This window comes from Erythrolamprus reginae, chromosome 1 (genome assembly GCF_031021105.1).
Source record: "Erythrolamprus reginae isolate rEryReg1 chromosome 1, rEryReg1.hap1, whole genome shotgun sequence".
Classification (NCBI taxonomy): Eukaryota; Metazoa; Chordata; class Lepidosauria; order Squamata; family Dipsadidae; genus Erythrolamprus; species Erythrolamprus reginae.
The window spans coordinates 7016064-7035584 of NC_091950.1; the positions used below are offsets into that span (position 1 = coordinate 7016064).

General features: G+C 41.5%; 1 protein-coding gene across 1 annotated transcript in view; it reads left to right on the forward strand.

Annotated features, from left to right (window-relative positions):
- LOC139173929 (vomeronasal type-2 receptor 26-like) overlaps nucleotides 1–19521 on the forward strand; it is a 28267-nt gene that overhangs the window by 7427 nt on the left and 1319 nt on the right. Inside the window, exons 2-5 of the mRNA XM_070764287.1 lie at nucleotides 1149–1440; nucleotides 9727–10551; nucleotides 12319–12537; nucleotides 13158–13287. Coding sequence (XP_070620388.1) covers nucleotides 1149–1440; nucleotides 9727–10551; nucleotides 12319–12537; nucleotides 13158–13287 — 1466 coding nt within the window. The remainder of the gene's footprint in view (nucleotides 1–1148; nucleotides 1441–9726; nucleotides 10552–12318; nucleotides 12538–13157; nucleotides 13288–19521) is intronic.

The window sequence follows — 19521 nt, forward strand, 5'->3', positions numbered from 1 at the left end:
TGGCTCATGTTTAGTTGATTATCCACCAAGACTCCAAGAGCTCTTTCACAGTCACTACTGCTAAGTGGGGTTTCTCCCAGGCTGTATGTGTGTCTAGTTTTTTTTTACCAAGGTGAAGGACTTTGGTCTTGTCCATCTTGACTTGGAGCAATGAGAAGTGAAAGGCAAAAGGTGGCCTGATGTAACTATGGGGAAACTGCAGGACAAAGCAAAAGCTGGGGTGGGAGAGAAACGTAGGAGGGGGAGAAGGCTCCCTCGGTCAAGCCCACAGAGCTTCCACACTTATACAGCAAAGGGGAAGGGTCAGGGACTTGGGCTTGGAGACATTGGCCTGAAGGAGCACCAGCTCTGACATCATAAAGAGCTGAGTAATTTCTACACACCCACATACACCCCTCCCTGCTCGGTAAAGACTGCCCGCCCCCAGTTCAGTAAAGCCGGACACAATGGTGTCCTGCTTTACCGAGGCTATAATCTGGTCACTTTAGATATGGAAAAAGTTTTATACCTGATTGTACATTAAGAAAAATAATGAAGTATTTATATCAATATCATATAAATGAAAATGTAAACATAAATATAAATATTATTCATAATATAAATGTGATGGAATAATTTACAGAAATAACCAAGTCATTGTTGGTGTCACAGAAATAAAAAATATGAATATCTATTTAGATATATATTTAACAGAAAAATTCAATAAATGAATTCTTAAAAAAAAAATCACCCAAAGATGATTAGGAGGCTAAATCATACAAAGGACAGTTGCAGGAATTGAGTTGTGTCTATTTAATAAAAAGGATGGGGGGGGGGGCATGATAGCACTGTTCTAATATTTGAGAGGCTCCTACAAAGACTAGGGGGTCAAACTATTTTCCAAAGCACGAAGATAAGAAACAATCTTTGGAAACCAGCAGAGAGAAGCAACAAAAAACTAAGGAAAACATTTCCTAATGATGAGAGCAATTAACCAATGGTACAGCTTGACTTTCTCCTGTGTCACTAAGCCATACAGTTTTAATCAAAGAGCATCTATGAAAAAAAACCTGAATAAAAATTGGGATTTGCTATTAAAAAACATCAAAAATATGGTTAGGGCACAAACTTTTTTCTCTGTAATGTTCCCTATGTTTTCTTTACTATAGGCCCATACTCAAAAAGTATCAGCAGTTTCTGGCCTTAGTGTTTGCTGTCACAGAGATCAACAAAGATTTGATTCTCCTTCCCAACATCACACTTGGCTTCCACATTTGTGACAATATGCGGATGGAGAGAAAGATTTCTTTAATCAGTCTCTCCTTTCTCTCCACATGGGGCCAAATGGTTCCCGGTTATAAATGTGACAGGCAGGACCTTCTGCTCTCTGTCATTGGAGGTGACCACCCCACATCTTCAAGGCAGATGGCCTCCACCTTCAGCATCTACAAGGTCCCACAGGTAAGGGGGCTTCACTGGTTACAGTATGGAAGCTCATACAGAAGTCAAGGATGAAAACAATGTTATTGAGAGGGATATCCTACAATTGAATTTATTTTTACATTTTATGTTTTGATTGATTGATTGATTGATTGATTGGGTTTATATATATCGGTTGGGCTGAGAGGCAAAAAGGAAGCTGCAATACTCCTTCAATATACCAGGGTGATCCGACAGAAAAAACATATAACCCCTTCCCGGTACAAAGCTGAAGGGATCAGATCCTGTGGCCTAGAGTTTAATTCTCTGCCTTACAAGGCAGAAGCTGCGGGTTTCTTCCCACGTAGGATTCAGAGATTTCTGATGACGTTTCGATGAGGTCCCACTCATCATTTTCAGGCTGGTGCTTCTATCTTTGTTCGCCCTAGAATATGCCAAGACCTTCATACCTGTACCCATGAAAATCTATGAAAACAAATATATATATGTGTTCTGTCTGGGTTCCCCCAGACCTCAACACCAACTGGAAAAAACAGCCAGACACTCTGGTAAAAGCCAAAAGTAGTTTATAACTGGAAAAAATAAGCACAGAGGAAAACCTGTTCTTCCCAACAGACAGGATATAATACGGTACAGCAGGGTCCTGATGTCCAGACAATACAGCAAGCTTCTTGCTGGCACACTCCCCCAAGGTTTCAATAGTCAAAGGCACAAACCAGGATTCCAAGACACCAAAGTTCACAGTCAGGTCCCACGACTCTCAAAGATAAAACTCCACAAGCCAGGAAGGGTGGGTCTGCCTTTTAGCCTTTCCCAAGAGCACCACACCCAAACCCAGCTGCTGCCACTTTAATGCTGGAAGTATTTAGCCAATTGACTCCGTCTCTGATTAGCTCTTCGTTGTCGCAGATCAATTATGGCTTGTGCACTTTCCTCTAAGGAATCCAGGCTGCTTGCTGAGGAGAGCTCCCCCTGGTGGGACTCTGGCTGTCCTCCCTCTTCTTCAGCCTGGGATTCCTCCTCGTCTGTCTGCACCTCCTGTTCCTCAGCCTCTCCCTCTGAGCTGGAAACCGACAGAAGGTCAGCCGTTCCCGGAGGGGCCTCAGACGGAACCACAACATATATGAAGGTCTTGGCATATTCAGGTTTCTTCCCGTGTAGGATTCAGAGATTTCTGGCGATGTTTCAATGCGGTCCCACTTGTCATCTTCAGGCTGGTGCTTCTGTCCTTGTTCTAGGACGAACACAGCGAGACCTGAGCTGCCTTCTGTCTATAAATACTGGTGGGTGGGTGTGGTGTGCTGCCTCAGCAGCTGCAAGTTATGTTGAAACTTCCTGGTGAGTCAGTGGGGTAACACTTGGGGTCGTTGATGTAATTGATGTATGCTGATTAGTTGATGTTTGTGGATTGGGGGTGATATCCTGAGTAGTTGGAGCCTGCAGGTTACTTAGCTGTTTTGTAATGTGTGTCTGGGGTGTAACAACCTTTGTTTGGATGCGAGTTTGTGGTCTGGTCATGTGTTTATGGTGTTTGTCAGTTTCCTTTGTGTGCAAGTCAGAGGGGGCTGCAACAGTTGGGAGCACTGCTGTAGTTTGGCTCATGAGTGGTGGTTATACGCCAAGACCTTCATACCTGTACTCGTGAAAATCTATGAAAACAAATCAGGCCAAAATAAGGGCAAAATAGATCTATCCTAGTCTCCCTTAATTTTCAAATTCAGCAAAAACATGTGACATATATATAAATATTACACGGGGCAAAACCCGAACTCAGAACAATCTACATACATATACCCGTGAAAATCTACAAAAACAAATATATATATATATATATATATATATATATATATATATATATATATACACACATTTGTTTTCATAAATTTTCACGGGTATATGTATGTAGATTGTTCTGAGTTCGGGTTTTGCCCTGTGTAATATTTTGCATGTCTATGCGACGTTTCGGCGAAATCACATTCACCATCATCAGGCTGAAGTTCCAATCTTTGTGTTGTTGTAAAATGGAATGTTAGCAACTGTCATTTCTTCCTAGTATATAGTGTGGGGGTGGAGATTTGTTTTGAATGTAGCAAATAATTGGGTGATTATGTTTCAGTGATCTGATTGGTTGGTGTAATCATAATTATTAGAAGGAATGACATGGAGATTTTTATGAAGTGTTTTGTTTAAGGCTGATTTCCAAATATAAAATTCTAAAATCATAATAATTAGAAGGATTGACATGCTGATTATTATGAAGTGGTTTTTTTTTTGTTTAAGGCTGGTTTCCAAATTTCTGGTAGGCGGGACGTGTCATCTCTTTTATTTATGCAAAGGGGTCTCCTCTCAATTTCTATAGCTTCTAGAGAAATTCTTCTATATAAATTCTCTGTTTTGTGGAGTAATTTAGTTTTTTCAAAGTCAATTTCGTGCCCTGTTTTTTTAATGTGCTGGACAAGGGAGGAGGTCTTTTCTTCTTTTTTGACTGCATTCACATGTTCTGCTATGCGTTGGCTCACTCTTCGGTTAGTTTGTCCAATGTATGTGGCTGCACATGTTTTGCAAGGGATTTCATAGATTCCTTGGTATTCCAATTGGATTTTATCTTTGGGGCTCCTTAGGATATTAGATATTTTTTGGTTAGTGCAAAATGAAGTTTTGATGTTATGTTTGTGCAGAATTTTACTAATTTTATCCATGGTGCCTTTGATGTAAGGAAGGATGGTGGTGCCATTGTCCTGTTCTTGATCTTGTTTTTTGGGGGGTGTCTCTTTTTTGATTAGGTTTGTTATTGTTTTCTCTTTGAATCCATTAGAAATTAATACATCTTTGAGTTTGTTCAATTCAGTTTTTAAGTGCTCATGGTCAGCTAAGCGTTTGGTTCTGGTGATGAGAGTTTTGGCCACTGAGGTGATTTGTGCGGGGTGGTGGTGTGAGTGTGCATTTAGATAACGGTTGGTATGGGTTTTCTTTTGGTAGATAGTATGTCCTAGGCTGCCATTGGGTTTTTTATAGACCAGTACATCTAGAAAGGGAAGTTGATCATTGATTTCTGTTTCCATAGTAAACTGTATTTTGGGGTGTAGGCTGTTGAGATGTGTGAGGAAATTGTCTAGTTTTTCTTTACCATGTGGCCAAATTACAAAGGTATCATCAACATATCTCAGCCAAAGTTTGGGTTTGTATTTGGCTTGCTCTAATGCATTATTTTCGAAATATTCCATATAGAGGTTGGCTATGACAGGTGATAGAGGTGATCCCATGGGGGCTCCCTCTATCTGTTTATATCTTTGTTCATTATAGATGAAGTATGTATTGGTCAGGCAGTGGTTGGTAAGGTCTAGGATATATTTGGGGGGTTTGTGTTTGTCCTGGATAGCTGTCAAGGCTTCTTTAATAGGTATTTGTGTGAACAGGGACACAACATCAAAACTTACAAGTAGGTCATCGGGTTGTAGGTTTTGTTTTTTAATTATTTGTATAAAGTGGAATGAATTTTGAACATATGAGGTAATAGTTTCTGTATATGGTTGAAGGTATTTGGCTAAAAATTTGGCAAGGTTTTGTAGAGGGGAGCCTATAGAACTGACTATTGGCCTGAGAGGTATTCCTTCCTTGTGTATTTTTGGAAGGCCATAGAGTTTTGGACATATGGAAGATTTTTCTCTGGGGATGATTTTTTGCTGGATTTCTTCGCTGATGGGAGAGGCCTTGATTTTAGATTTGGTGGTTTTTTCTAGGTAGGTGGTAGGATCTGTGCTTAGGAGTTTGTAGGCCGGGTTTTGTAGTAGAGTTGTCATTTTTTCTTTGTAGTCTGCTGTGTTCATCACTATTGTGGAGTTTCCTTTATCGGCTGGGAGGATTATTATTTCCTGGTTTTTCTTCAGATTGATAAGTGCATCTCTTTCTTCCTGTTGTATGTTGCTTTTAGGAGGTTTACTAGAGCAGAGAATATTAGTGACTTTAAGTCTGATTTTGTTAGCAGTATCTGGGTTGATTTTATTTAAAGTTGTTTCAATTCCACATATGATGTTTTCAGTTGGTATGCGTTTTGGGGTTATTGCAAAATTAAATCCTTTTGAAAGAATATTGGTTTCTGTAGTGGTGAGTATCCTGTCTGATATGTTATGAACTGTTTTGGTCATAAGTTGTTGTGGAGGGCTGGGTTTTTGCTGTACCTCTAGTATTTGGAGTTTCTTATTATGTGTGTCTGTCTTGTATTGGGTTTCTGTTTCTGCTCTCCAGATTGATATTTGTTTGAATTTATCCCAGAGTATAGGGTGTATTTGGTTGCTGATTTTAAGGTGAAGAGAGAGTAGACTTTTGTTGATTTCATCAAGTATGAATCTTTTTTTGTGGAGTTCATTTCTGATTAGGGCTAATTCAGTTCTTTTTAGGATCCTCTCAATGGTTGGGGTTTTTGGGTGGAATTTTAGTTGGAAGTATTTGGGAATTATTTTTTTGTCCCTGCAGTTGCGTAGGAATGTGAGATCACATAAGATGGAGGCTTTTCTGACTTCAAGTTTTTCATAGGTCCTAGTCAGTAGGAAAGTGTCCTCCCCGTAGAGGTAAGATATTTGTTTTCGTAAATTTTCACGGGTATATGTATGTAGATTGTTCTGAGTTCGGGTTTTGCCCTGTGTAATATTTTGCATGTCTATGCGACGTTTCGGCGAAATCACATTCACCATCATCAGGCTGAAGTTCCAATCTTTGTGTTGTTGTAAAATGGAATGTTAGCAACTGTCATTTCTTCCTAGTATATAGTGTGGGGGTGGAGATTTGTTTTGAATGTAGCAAATAGATTGGGTGATTATGTTTCAGTGATCTGATTGGTTGGTGTAATCATAATTATTAGAAGGAATGACATGGAGATTTTTATGAAGTGTTTTGTTTAAGGCTGATTTCCAAATATAAAATTCTAAAATCATAATAATTAGAAGGATTGACATGCTGATTATTATGAAGTGGGTTTTTTTTTGTTTAAGGCTGGTTTCCAAATTTCTGGTAGGCGGGACGTGTCATCTCTTTTATTTATGCAAAGGGGTCTCCTCTCAATTTCTATAGCTTCTAGAGAAATTCTTCTATATAAATTCTCTGTTTTGTGGAGTAATTTAGTTTTTTCAAAGTCAATTTCGTGCCCTGTTTTTTTAATGTGCTGGACAAGGGAGGAGGTCTTTTCTTCTTTTTTGACTGCATTCACATGTTCTGCTATGCGTTGGCTCACTCTTCGGTTAGTTTGTCCAATGTATGTGGCTGCACATGTTTTGCAAGGGATTTCATAGATTCCTTGGTATTCCAATTGGATTTTATCTTTGGGGCTCCTTAGGATATTAGATATTTTTTGGTTAGTGCAAAATGAAGTTTTGATGTTATGTTTGTGCAGAATTTTACTAATTTTATCCATGGTGCCTTTGATGTAAGGAAGGATGGTGGTGCCATTGTCCTGTTCTTGATCTTGTTTTTTGGGGGGTGTCTCTTTTTGATTAGGTTTGTTATTGTTTTCTCTTTGAATCCATTAGAAATTAATACATCTTTGAGTTTGTTCAATTCAGTTTTTAAGTGCTCATGGTCAGCTAAGCGTTTGGTTCTGGTGATGAGAGTTTTGGCCACTGAGGTGATTTGTGCGGGGTGGTGGTGTGAGTGTGCATTTAGATAACGGTTGGTATGGGTTTTCTTTTGGTAGATAGTATGTCCTAGGCTGCCATTGGGTTTTTTATAGACCAGTACATCTAGAAAGGGAAGTTGATCATTGATTTCTGTTTCCATAGTAAACTGTATTTTGGGGTGTAGGCTGTTGAGATGTGTGAGGAAATTGTCTAGTTTTTCTTTACCATGTGGCCAAATTACAAAGGTATCATCAACATATCTCACCCAAAGTTTGGGTTTGTATTTGGCTTGCTCTAATGCATTATTTTCGAAATATTCCATATAGAGGTTGGCTATGACAGGTGATAGAGGTGATCCCATGGGGGCTCCCTCTATCTGTTTATATCTTTGTTCATTATAGATGAAGTACCGTATTTTTCGCTCTATAAGACGCACCTGCTGATAAGACGCACCTAGTTTTTAGAGGAGGAAAATAGAAAAAAAATATTTTGAGCCAAAAAGTAGGCTAAAATATTTATTACAATAACACTGCCCTAGGGGAATTGGGAAAATATACAAACAAGCCCCCCTCTCTCTTTCTTTCTATTTCTCCCTCTTTCTCTCTACCTTTCTTTCTCTTTCTCTCTCTCCCTTTCTCTGTCCCTCTCTTTCTTTCTCTCTGTCCCTCTCTTTCCTTCTCTCTGTCCCTCTCTTTCTTTCTCTCTGTCCCTCTCTTTCTTTCTCTCTGTCCCTCTCTTTCCTTCTCTCTGTCTCTCTCTTTCTTTCTCTCTGTCCCTCTTTCTTTCTCTCTGTCCCTCTCTTTCTTTCTCTCTTTCCCTCTTTCTTTCTCTCTCTTATCTCTCCTTCTCTCACTCACTCTCTTTGGATATCTCTCTTTCTCTCTCTCCTTCTCTATCTCTCCCTCTTTCTCTCTCCCCCTTTCTATCTCTCCTCTCCCTTTCTCTGTCCCTCTATTTCTTTCTCTCTGTTCTTCTCTTTCTTTCTCTTTCTTATCTCTCCTTCTCTCACTCACTCTCTTTGTATCTCTCTCTTTCTCTCTCTCCTTCTCTATCTCTCCCCCTTTCTATCTCTCCTCTTCCTTTCTTTCTCTCTCTTTCTCTCTCCCTTATTTTTTCTGTTTTTCTGCTGTGGGCGGTTTAGGGCCCCTCAAACCCCGACGACCTCGCCCCCGGATCCTGGCCGGGACAGGGCAGCTTCCTCTGACAGGCGCCGCGCGGGGCCGAGGGGGCTCAGCAGGAGGCGCAGCAGCGGGCGGAGAGAGGGAGGGGGGGCAGCGGCGTCCCTCCTGGCCTTGGCGGGCCGCCCAATCCTCCCCACCTACTGCAAACGCGGCGGGCAGCGGGGGGAGAGCGAGGAGCCGGCTCCGGCGGGCGCGGGGCTTGGCTGGCTGGCGGGGGGAGCGCCGCTGGTGGTGCGAAGGGAGATCCTCCTCGGGGAGGGAGGGGGCCAGGCAGCAGCTAGCCAGCCGAGTTCGCAGCCAAACTTTGCACAGGCGGCGGCCGGCTGCGAGCGACTGGCTGGGTTTTGTGTCTTCGAGACCTCCCCGCCTCCTGAAGCGATTCCCGTAGCCTTCCCAAAGGCTCGGAACCGCCAACGCTCCTCCGGTGCTGCTCCGCCTCCTAAACCTGCGGGGTGGAGGCGTCCCCCGGCCCAGCACTTCCCGAGGCCGAAAGGTGCGGCTCTCTTCGGGGTTGGGAAGAGGAGAGGCGGCGACAGAGGCGGCGGTCTCCAGATGAGTATATCGCCGCCCCCCCTCTGCTCCAGCGCCTCCCCCCCCTCCCTGCCTGCATCTTCGCTCCATAAGACGTGGCTGATTTTTCATCCTACTTTGGGAGGAAAAAAACTGCGTCTTATGGAGCGAAAAATACGGTATGTATTGGTCAGGCAGTGGTTGGTAAGGTCTAATTATTATGATTTTAGAATTTTATATTTGGAAATCAGCCTTAAACAAAACACTTCATAAAAATCTCCATGTCATTCCTTCTAATAATTATGATTACACCAACCAATCAGATCACTGAAACATAATCACCCAATCTATTTGCTACATTCAAAACAAATCTCCACCCCCACACTATATACTAGGAAGAAATGACAGTTGCTAACATTCCATTTTACAACAACACAAAGATTGGAACTTCAGCCTGATGATGGTGAATGTGATTTTGCCGAAACGTCGCATAGACATGCAAAATATTACACAGGGCAAAACCCGAACTCAGAACAATATATATATATATATATATATATATATATATATATATATATATATATATATATGTAGATTTATACATATATATATATGTAGATATATATGTACATACACACACACACACACACATATATTATACATACATATATACATACATACATACATACATACATACATACATACATACATATATTGGAGTTATATATAACTCCAAACAGACAGATAATAAAATAACACTGAAATAGTGTATTTGCCAAGATGAATTAATTTCTGAATTTCATAAAAATTTAGCCACCATTTCATTGCAATTTATTACCTGTGTCAGGTTAACAATTTCTTCCGTGAGCTTCTAACATGCCACAACTATAGAAAATATGTTCCTAGGTAGGGAAGAAGCATAAGCTCATTTTAATCAAAATAAATCAGATGTAATGCAATGCAATGTAATCCCCCAAATCATGCCAATATTTTCTCTCTTTCTCCAGCTCGGTGTTGGCTTTGAGTTTCCTCCGGAATACAGACCAGTTTATCCTTCCTTCTTCCGGATTAATCCCAGTGACTTTCCTGAGTGTGTGGGTTTAGTTCAGCTGCTCCTGTATTTTCAGTGGAACTGGGTTGGGCTTGTAACCTCTGAAGATGACAGTGTAGGACATCTCATCTCATGTCTAATACCAATTCTGAAGGAGAAGGAGATCTGTTTGGCCTTCATTGAAAAATTAAAATCTGATACGTTTATTCATTTAATAGATAAATTAATGTTCAACATTTTGTTTAAAGCTGAAGTAACTATTCTGTTTGGAGATTCCACTGATATTGCAAATTTTTTGACAGCTCTGAATGTTTGTGTAAACTATGGAATGGTACAACTTCAAAATGTTTGGATCCTAACATCTCATTGGAAATTTACTGTGGTTGGAGACATTTTTCAAGGTGTAAAGGTCTTGCATGGGGCTTTGCAGTTTAGGGACCACGCTGGTGATGTTTCAGAATTCAGCCACTTCCTCCTTTCTTTAGACCAGTTGATCAAAAAGGGGGACATCTTTCTCTTGAATTGGTGGGAAAAACTCTTTGACTGCTATATCCCCAAACCAGGCAAGGTCCTTCCAAAAGGAAAAGAAAAATGTACAGGAAAAGAGAATTTACAAGATATTCCAGATTTAATTTTTGAAATGAGCATGACAGATGAAAGTTATAGTATCTACAATGCCATTTATTCAGTGGCACATGCATTGCATGCAATTTATGGATCAGGAGCACGACCAGCTATGCTGAAGACTGGAAAGAGGATCACGAATGTGGAGCCATGGCAGGTAATTTCTGTGGCATTTTATCCAGTCCACAGATCAATAGAGGGGAAGCTTCTCATATGCATGTCTTTAAATAACATGAAGGGATATCATATCATGGCATCTCTGAAGAGATTAAACCAGTAATTGGTTAAAAACAATATTAATTAAATATTGTTTGAAAGAGGGGGCAAAAGAAAAGTCACCTATATAGTATATATTGTCATTGGCTTCAGGCCAGCTCCTGTTGCTGCGGATTTTGACACAGAGAAGTGGGAGCCATCTGTTTACAGAAGACCAGTCTGGCTGGAGGATGATTCAGACAGTGAAAGAGAAGCAGAGACAGGGAGAGAAATGGAGCAGGAAGGGACTGGCGAGACAGAGAGGGAAACCGAGTCAGTCAGATCTCCAACCAGATGTTCATCTGAATAAGATGGGGAAGAGTTAATGAACATTCTGAATTCTCAAGTGTGGAGAATGCTGGGAAGACAAGAGCAGCTGCGCAATCGCAGAAACAAATTATAGGTCACAGGTGATAAGACTTAATGACGCTGCTGCAATCTTGAAAAAGGGGAGGGTTGGAGTGATTTGTGTAGGAGTCTATAATTTAGCATTGAAGAAAGTTTGATGACTTGTGGTTTGGTGTTTGCTGTGGATTTCTGGACATTTTGCCATTCAATTTGTGAGTTATTTCTGACAGTCGTAAAAGGCTCATGAAAGGCTCCTGCACTGACTGCAGTAATTAACTCTGACCTATTGAACTGTTAAACTAACAATTGCTCTGAAACTCCATGGTTTGCAGTTTTCTGAATGTAAAGAACAATCCTTGTTTGATTTTTACAAGTTTGTGTGTGTGTGTGTTTGATTAATTATTTTGTTCTTGGGTGGCTTGAGGACAGGCAGAACAGTATATGGTCCTGAAACATCTTCAACTATTCCCTGAATATCAGGAGGTGATCAAGAAGAAGGTGTCATCTCGGAACAAGATGATAATCTGGTTGCATTTGTACAACATGCTAGAGGCTTCAATAGGAAAGTTGAAGTCCTAATGGGCACATCTGTAGAACCTCCTCAGTTTCCCTCAGCATGTAGCCTGAATCCAACATGTAAAAAGATACTCAGCTCAATTCATTTCCATCTTATTTTTATTTATTTATTTTATTTATTTATTGGACTTATATGCCGCCCCTCTCTGTGGACTCGGGGTGGCCTATAACATTTTGGTAAAAAGATAGTATAAATAAAACATTTCTAAGCCAATTAATAGCATAATTAATTTAAAAATTATCTTTTAATTATCTTAAAAACTAAACATTTAAAATCAGAGTCACATACTATATTTTATGTTTCTTTGGATTAGTATCCCACTTCATAGGTTTAGTTTTCTCTTTCTTATGCTTTTAGCTGCTTAACAAAATAACAGAATTGGACAGGACCTTGAAGGTCTTCTAATTTAATCCCCTATTCAAGCAGTAAGCAATATACCATTTCAGGCAAAAGTTGTCCAATCTCTTATTTAAAATCTCCAGTCTATCATTTATTTAAAACTGGAGTTTTGGGAGCCAAAATACAAATATCTAGTAAAAGGAATATTTTGTATTGTTGACAATTGAGTCAAATGTTTAATATTTCTCCTGGTTGCTCTTATCTCAAACCAAGGGAGCAACGGTTGTTTTCCAGATGTACACTTGTCTTGAAAGATGATAGCTGTCCCAAAAATGATAGAAGCTATGATATCTGACTTCTGCTGTTCATTAATTGCTCCAATTTCTGAAGATTTCTTTGTTTTAGATTCTTGCAAAGTTGAGAAATGTCCACTTTAACAACAGTGCTGGAGATGAAGTTTCCTTCTCAAAAATTGGTCTGAGAACTGCTCGTTATGATATCATCAACTGGGTTGTCCACCCCAATAAATCTTTAGTCCCTGTGAAAGTTGGGCAAAAGGATCCCAGGGTTGCCCGAAACCAGGATTTCACCATTAACTCTGCTGGGATCATATGGGCCTCAAAGGTGAGATGAAAGGAAGTATTGTAAATTCAAGAAAAGAATCACTCTTTCCTACAGATGTTGAACACCCTGAAGTCCTCAAACTTGGCAACTTTAAGATTTGTGGACTTCAAACACCCAGAATTCTCTAGCCAGCATAGCTAGAACACCTGTTCTAAGGTGAAAACAGATATATAGATACAGAAAAGAGTTTTGGAGTTCAGTGAATTGCTTGCATTTGAGGTTAACAAATTTGTAGTCTAATTTGTGAAATGTTCAATAATGGGTGGGAATAAGAAGAAGTTCTGCTTGAAACCAGGATGTTATTAGATCAGGCAGATATTTCCATGGACCGTTCCTGTTCAGGTGGATCTTCATCATTCTTTGTTTTAGAAAAGTTGTAGCACAGTGTAGCAAACCTTCCTTTGCACTCCGGGGTTTAAGGTTCAAATGGTAGCATCCATTGGTGAGTTACTAGTATCATTTGCCTGATTATCCCAGAAGCTTTTCATAATTCCTGTTACATCTTGGTGAACTATTTGTTATGATAACATTCTCAACAGGAAAAGAGGAATATGGAAATGAATAAATGTAGGATCTTCATTGCACAGGCCACCTCAAAACACTTTTCTTTTCTCTTTTAGAAGGCGCCCTTTGCCAGGTGTGGCAATAAGAGGTGCCATGCAGGAGAGAGGAGATGGGTTCCAGAGGGCAAGCTCATTTGCTGCTACCAATGTGCCCCATGTCCAGAAGGAACCATCTCAAATCAGACAGGTAGAGCACTTTTCATACGCAGATATTCCAGAGTTTAGGACAGTGGTCGGCAACCTTAAAAATCAAAGACCCATTTGGACCCGTTTCCCAGAGAAAACAAAACACCCAGAGCCACAAACCTGGGTGGGTGTGGCCAACTTGATGTCACCCCCACCAAGTTACATGACCCCTCCACCTACTCCTACTTAAGTTTTGTGGGGTCTGTTTTCTATGAGAAAAAATTATCTGTCTTTTTTTTTCTCTCCTCCCTCTCCTCTTTCTTTCTCTCCCTCCCTCATCTCTCTCCCTCCCTCATCTCTCTCTTTCTTTATCCCTCTCTTTCTCCTTCTCTCTGTGTGTGCTGAGGAATGATCGACATCCCCAGCTTCTCTTAGGGTGAACCTCTGGCCTTTCTCGAAACTCCCTCTGTAGTTGGGGCATAGGTGGGGAGACCTTCCTCAAGGTGCAAAGGCACACAGAGAGAGCAGATGATGACTGCCTGCCTGGAGGGTCCTTGGATGCCAGTTCTCTCCTACCCTAAGGATCCAGCCATTTCCTTGCCATGTCCATCCTTTCCTGTCCCATTTCCCTGCTGTTTTTCAGCCAAATGTGGAGGGCGTGACCTCCAGCCCAAAGCGGCTGGAAGCGAAGGCTGTCTTACATGCAAATATGGAATGGAATAAGGGAGCCACCAAGCTGCTTCTCTCCTGCCCTAAGGATCTGGCCATCACATTACCATGCCACCGCCACCCCACATGAGAGGAGGCGGGGGAGGAGGGTCACTAGATTGGAGGCAGACTTTGTGCTCGGTTGAAGAGCTACAGGAGGACGGGATGGGACATGGCAAGGCAATGGTCAGACACTTACAGCAGAAAAGAAGCTGTATCCAAAGACCCTCCGGAAGCACACAGCTACCCATTGCTCAACCTCCGCCACCCCCACTTGTCCTCTGAGGGACCTTTTGCTGTGCTTGGTGATTGCTTGATTGTCTCTCCGTGCATGTGCATACGACTGGCCCTGCCACAACCAGTCATGGAGTTGCAAGAGGGGGAGAAGCAGGGTTGGGCTGCTGCCCGGATGGGGGGGGAGTGATGGACACAGTGGGGTTGCAAAAATGGAGCTCCACTCCAGAGCACCCAATTTGCATTGAAACATGTTGAAAGAAAATGCAGGGCATCCTGCATAAGCCACGCCCATAGTGTAGTAGTAAAAAATTTGGTCGCCCTTCACTGGGAAGAGGGTAACCCAAAGGAAGCCTCAATAGAGGTGGCTGTGTTTCTAAACCAGCACCAGAGAATCAGCCAGAACCGCTTCTCCATTCACGCTGTTGCCCTTATCTTCTAAGGCCAGGTAAGGAAGGGGAGCATGAGGCCAGCTAGTAATAGTACAGGAAGCTAAACCAGAAAACCCAGAGAGCTGCATGTGACTCCAGAGCCACGGATTGCCAACCCCTGGTGTAGGAAGTCATTGAGTAAATGAATACAGTGGTACCTTGAGATACGAGTTTAATTCGTTCCGGACCTGGGCTCTTAAGTCGAGCAGCTCTTATCTCGAACGACTTTTCCCCATAGGAATTAATGTAAATAATTTTAATTGGTTCCAGCCCTCAAAAAACTCACAAAGTTAGTCTAAATTATGCAGAAAGACATGTTTTTAATGAAGAAATGTACATGTACATATAAATGAATAATGAAGTTTCTTTCACTTAACTTGTAAACTTTCTTAAACTTTTAAATTTACATATGTTCAACTTCTCTGCCACCCAATCCTGTAGGACAGAGGTCCCCAACCCTTTTTGCACCAGGGACCGGCTTTAAGCGATCAAGAGAGGAATGGGTGAATGAATGGACGGAGGGTGGGAAGGAAGGAAGGAAAGAGGGAAGGGACAGGAACAGAGGAAGGAAGCAAGGAAACTTATGAAAGGGGAGAGTAAGAGAGGAATGAGTGAAGGGAGGGAGGGAGGGAGGGAAGAAGGTGGGAAGGAGAAAGAAAAGAAGAAATAGAGGAAGGGAAGGTAAAAGAGAGAAAGAAAAAGAGCAAGAAAGAAAGAAAGAAAGCAAGAAAGAAAGAAAGGGGGAAGGGACAGGAACAGAGGAAGGAAGCAAGGAAACTTATGAAAGGGGAGAGTAAGAGAGGAATGAGTGAAGGGAGGGAGGGAGGAAGGTGGGAAGGAGAAAGAAAAGAAGAAATAGAGGAAGGGAAGGTAAAAGAGGGAAAGAAAAAGAGCAAGAAAGAAAGCTGCAAGCACCCCCCCGAGCCCCCCAGGCCGGCTGCAACCTTTTAAAACACGTGCGCCGCTTCGCAGCTGTCTCCTGAAGCCGAACGCGGAAGTTAGCGTTTGGCTTCAGGAGACAGCTCCTTGGCGCTTGTATCTCGAATTTGGGCTTGTAAGTAGAACAAAAATATATCTCCCCTCCCAGCTCTTATCTCGAGTTGCTCTTAAGTAGAGCAGCTCTTATGTCGGGGTTCCACTGTACATTAATTTTGTCATTTTTGTTGGGAATACACTACATCAGAGTATTCATACAATTTACGGACCTGAGCTCTCCTGCCCCAACAAGCTATTTATCTGCTCCTCAATAATTGGATGCAGGCTAGTTTTAGGGTATACTATATAGCACAACTACTAGTCTTACTTATTGTCACATCTGTTAGTATATCTCAGTCCAGCCGGTGTGAAACCATTGACATACACACAGCAGTGGTGTAATTATGTGGGCTAGCCAGTAAATACACAGACTTAGTATTTAACAAATTATTATTTACAAATATATACAAATATCAACAACAGAGTACAACCCGCACACAGCTACTTTCAAAGATAACTCCCTCCACAGTGAAAGGTACTCACCCCCTCTAATGGCCAAATCAGTCATAGCTCTTAAAGACATATGACATCTTTACACAGACTATCATTGGTAGTTTAATACATGGCAACCCCCAAAACAGGTGAGTACCAATGTACTAACAACATCCCATCAGGAAAACCATCTGTCAAATTTCTAAAAGAGTGGCATATGAGAGTCAAGCTTTCGCTCACTTAATTTAAGCTGTCCTTCAGTCAGCATTTTCCATCTCCCTAACCCTAACCCTGTCAAGCAGGATGAAATCAGGAAATTCAGGCAGTTCAAATGAATATAAAGGGCTATTTTAATATTTAATATTAAGTTCCATTCGAGAATCTGAACTACTAACGGTCAAAGTGAATTGGTGGTGGATAGGGGGTCAATGGAATTTGTATTTATTTGTATTTAGTTTGTCAAACATGTGCAAGATAACAGATAGAGGTAAAAACATGGACCTGAACAATGAAATGAGTACAAATAAATGGAGATAGTAGGAGAGGGATGGTAGCCACATTGATGCACTTATGCTTGCCCATTTTACGGACCTCTTAGGAATGGAGTGAGGCCCACGGTAGATGGTTGAAGGTTGAAGCTGTGGGGGTTAGATTGAAGATGTGCTGGACTTAGATCGCTTGTGGGTGTGAAAGGACTCATGACTGATGATGCATTTCATCCTATCTCAGTCTAGATGATGCATTTCATCCTATCTCTTGTGAGCCGCCCCGAGTCTCCGGAGAGGGGTGGCATACAAGTCTAATAAACTATAACTAACTATAACTATAACTAGCCCTCTCGTCAGAGCCAGAGGAAAGCCAACAAACAGCGTGCACACATAACATACAGGCTTCCTGGCTGAGAAATCTATCCATCTTCTTGGGGTTCCATTTAGAAGTGGGGGGGAAAGGTTGCAATCTCTCTCACACTGAAAGCCACAGCAGTAACAAGTTAGCAGTGGCTCGAGATGGCCTTTTCTTTCTTTTTTTAAAAATAGTCTTTATTAAGTTTTCCAAAAGGACAACAAAACAGACAAGACAAACAAAAAACAATTATAACAAAGATACATATATCAAAACAAACACGGATGATTACTCACTTTTACAGCTTTTTCAAAGTAGTTCTATATTTAATTTTGGATTACAATATTATTTGGTTTCTTTTAACTTTCATTAAAATTTATCTAAACCTATCTATACAATTATTTAGTTTCATGCTATATTTTTCATATCCATATCGTTTATTACCCATACATCTAATTCTTTGGTTGTTCTTGGGAAGAGAATGCAAACATTTATGGATTCACATTAGATCATTTGTGTTTCATGACAAAACCTTTAATTTTTAATTTTGTTTTAACCAGCTATACTATTTTTCCCATATTTCATAAAATTTCCTTGGAGGAGGTGGCAGCTTATCCGAAGCCTTCTCACCGAAAGCCTCCTTCAAGTTCCAATATTATTATTATTATTATTATTATTATTATTATTATTATTATTATTATTATTATTATTATTTATTTATTTATTTATTTGTATGCCGCTCCTCTCCGTAGACTCGGGGCGGCTCACAACACAATAAAACAGTTCATAACAAATCTAATAATTTACAATTTAAAACATTAAAAAAAACCATTATTAAGCAGACATACATACAAACATACCATACATAAATTGTATAGGCCCGGGGGAAATATCTCAATTCCCCCATGCCTGATGACAAAGGTGGGTTTTAAGGAGTTTACAAAAGGCAAGGAGGGTAGGGGCAGTTCTAATCTCTGGGGGGAGCTGGTTCCAGAGAGTCGGGGCTGCCACAGAGAAGGCTCTTCCCCTGGGGCCCGCCAAATGACATTGTTTAGTTGACGGGACTCGGAGAAGGACCACTCTGTGGGACCTAATAGGTCGCTGGGATTCGTGCAGCAGAAGGCGGTCTCGGAGATATTCTGGTCCGATGCCATGAAGGGCTTTATAGGTCATAACCAACACTTTGAATTGTGACCGGAAATTGATCAGCAACCAATGCAGACTGCGGAGTGTTGGTGTAACATGGGCATACTTGGGAAGCCCATGACTGCTCTCACAGCTGCATTCTGCACGATCTGAAGTTTCTGAACTCTTTTCAAAGGTAGCCCCATGTAGAGAGCGTTACAGTAGTCGAACCTCGAGGTGATGCAGGCATGAGTAACTGTGAGCAGTGACTCCCGGTCCAACTGGTGCACCAGGCGAACATGGGCAAACGCCCCCCCTCGCCACAGCTGAAAGATGGTTCTCTAATGTGAGCTGTGGATCGAGGGGGATGCCCAAGTTGCGGACCCTCTCCGAGGGGGTCAATAATTCCCCCCCAGGGTGATGGACGGACAGATGGGATTGTCCTTGGGAGGCAAAACCCACATCCACTCCATCTTATTCCTTTGGTATCTTTTCTTCCCCAGCTATCCATTCCTCCTCCACAGCCACCTATACTGGGTAGCCCCTTCCATCAGTCCATGGGGCCCCTCCTTTGTCATGGGGAATGCTCACTACTCCTCTGCTCCAATTGACATCCAGGTTCCATTTTCTCAACCAGGGCAACCCTATTACGAGCTTATCCATTCCTGGGCCCACAATAAAGCTTATAGACTCTTGATGAGCCCCAATTCTCATCTCTATGGGCTCAGTTTCATATCTACCTGGCTTCCCCCCAGTCAACTGGCAAAAGGCAATAGGTTCTTCCATAGGCTGGAGCTTTAGTAACATCTTCTCCCCCATCTCTGGGCCAATTATGCAATGGGTTCAACCTGATTCCAAAAGGGCTAACATTTTCCCCTGGGCCCAGATGATGGGTCCCACAATGTAATTGGGAGATAGAAGGATGCACAGGATGGACTTAAAAAGGGGTGTCATCTGGCTCACTGTCCTCAGGTTTCAAGAAGACTGGAGGTCCCATTTAGAGGTGACCTCTAAATCTCCATCCCCTTCCCTGCTGCCTCCTGGGCTTTACTAATGAGCTTGTCAGGTTTCTTTCCACCAGCAGGTGTCACTCTCTTCCAGACAGTCAGAAAGGTTGATCAGTTCCTAATTTTGTTACAGAATACTTTGATTTGGGGGCATGTCCACCACAAGTGATAGTAGGTCCTTTCTCCTTTTTGCATTTCCAACATTTCGAGGACACTCTTGGAAAAATCTTTGCCAATCCTGCCGGAGGTAGGAGCTAGCGGGAGAACTTTTTATAAATATTCTCCTTATACGATTCTACTAAAATCAATCTATAATTTATTTCCCATTTTTTCCCATTCTGCCAAATTGATTGCATACCCAAAGTTTTGTGCCCATATGATCATATTCCATTTCACAACTTCTTCCTCCAATTTAATTTGCAGTTGAAAATTAGATAGTTTCAATGTTATTTTTTCTTCCAGGACAAATACAATTTTGTC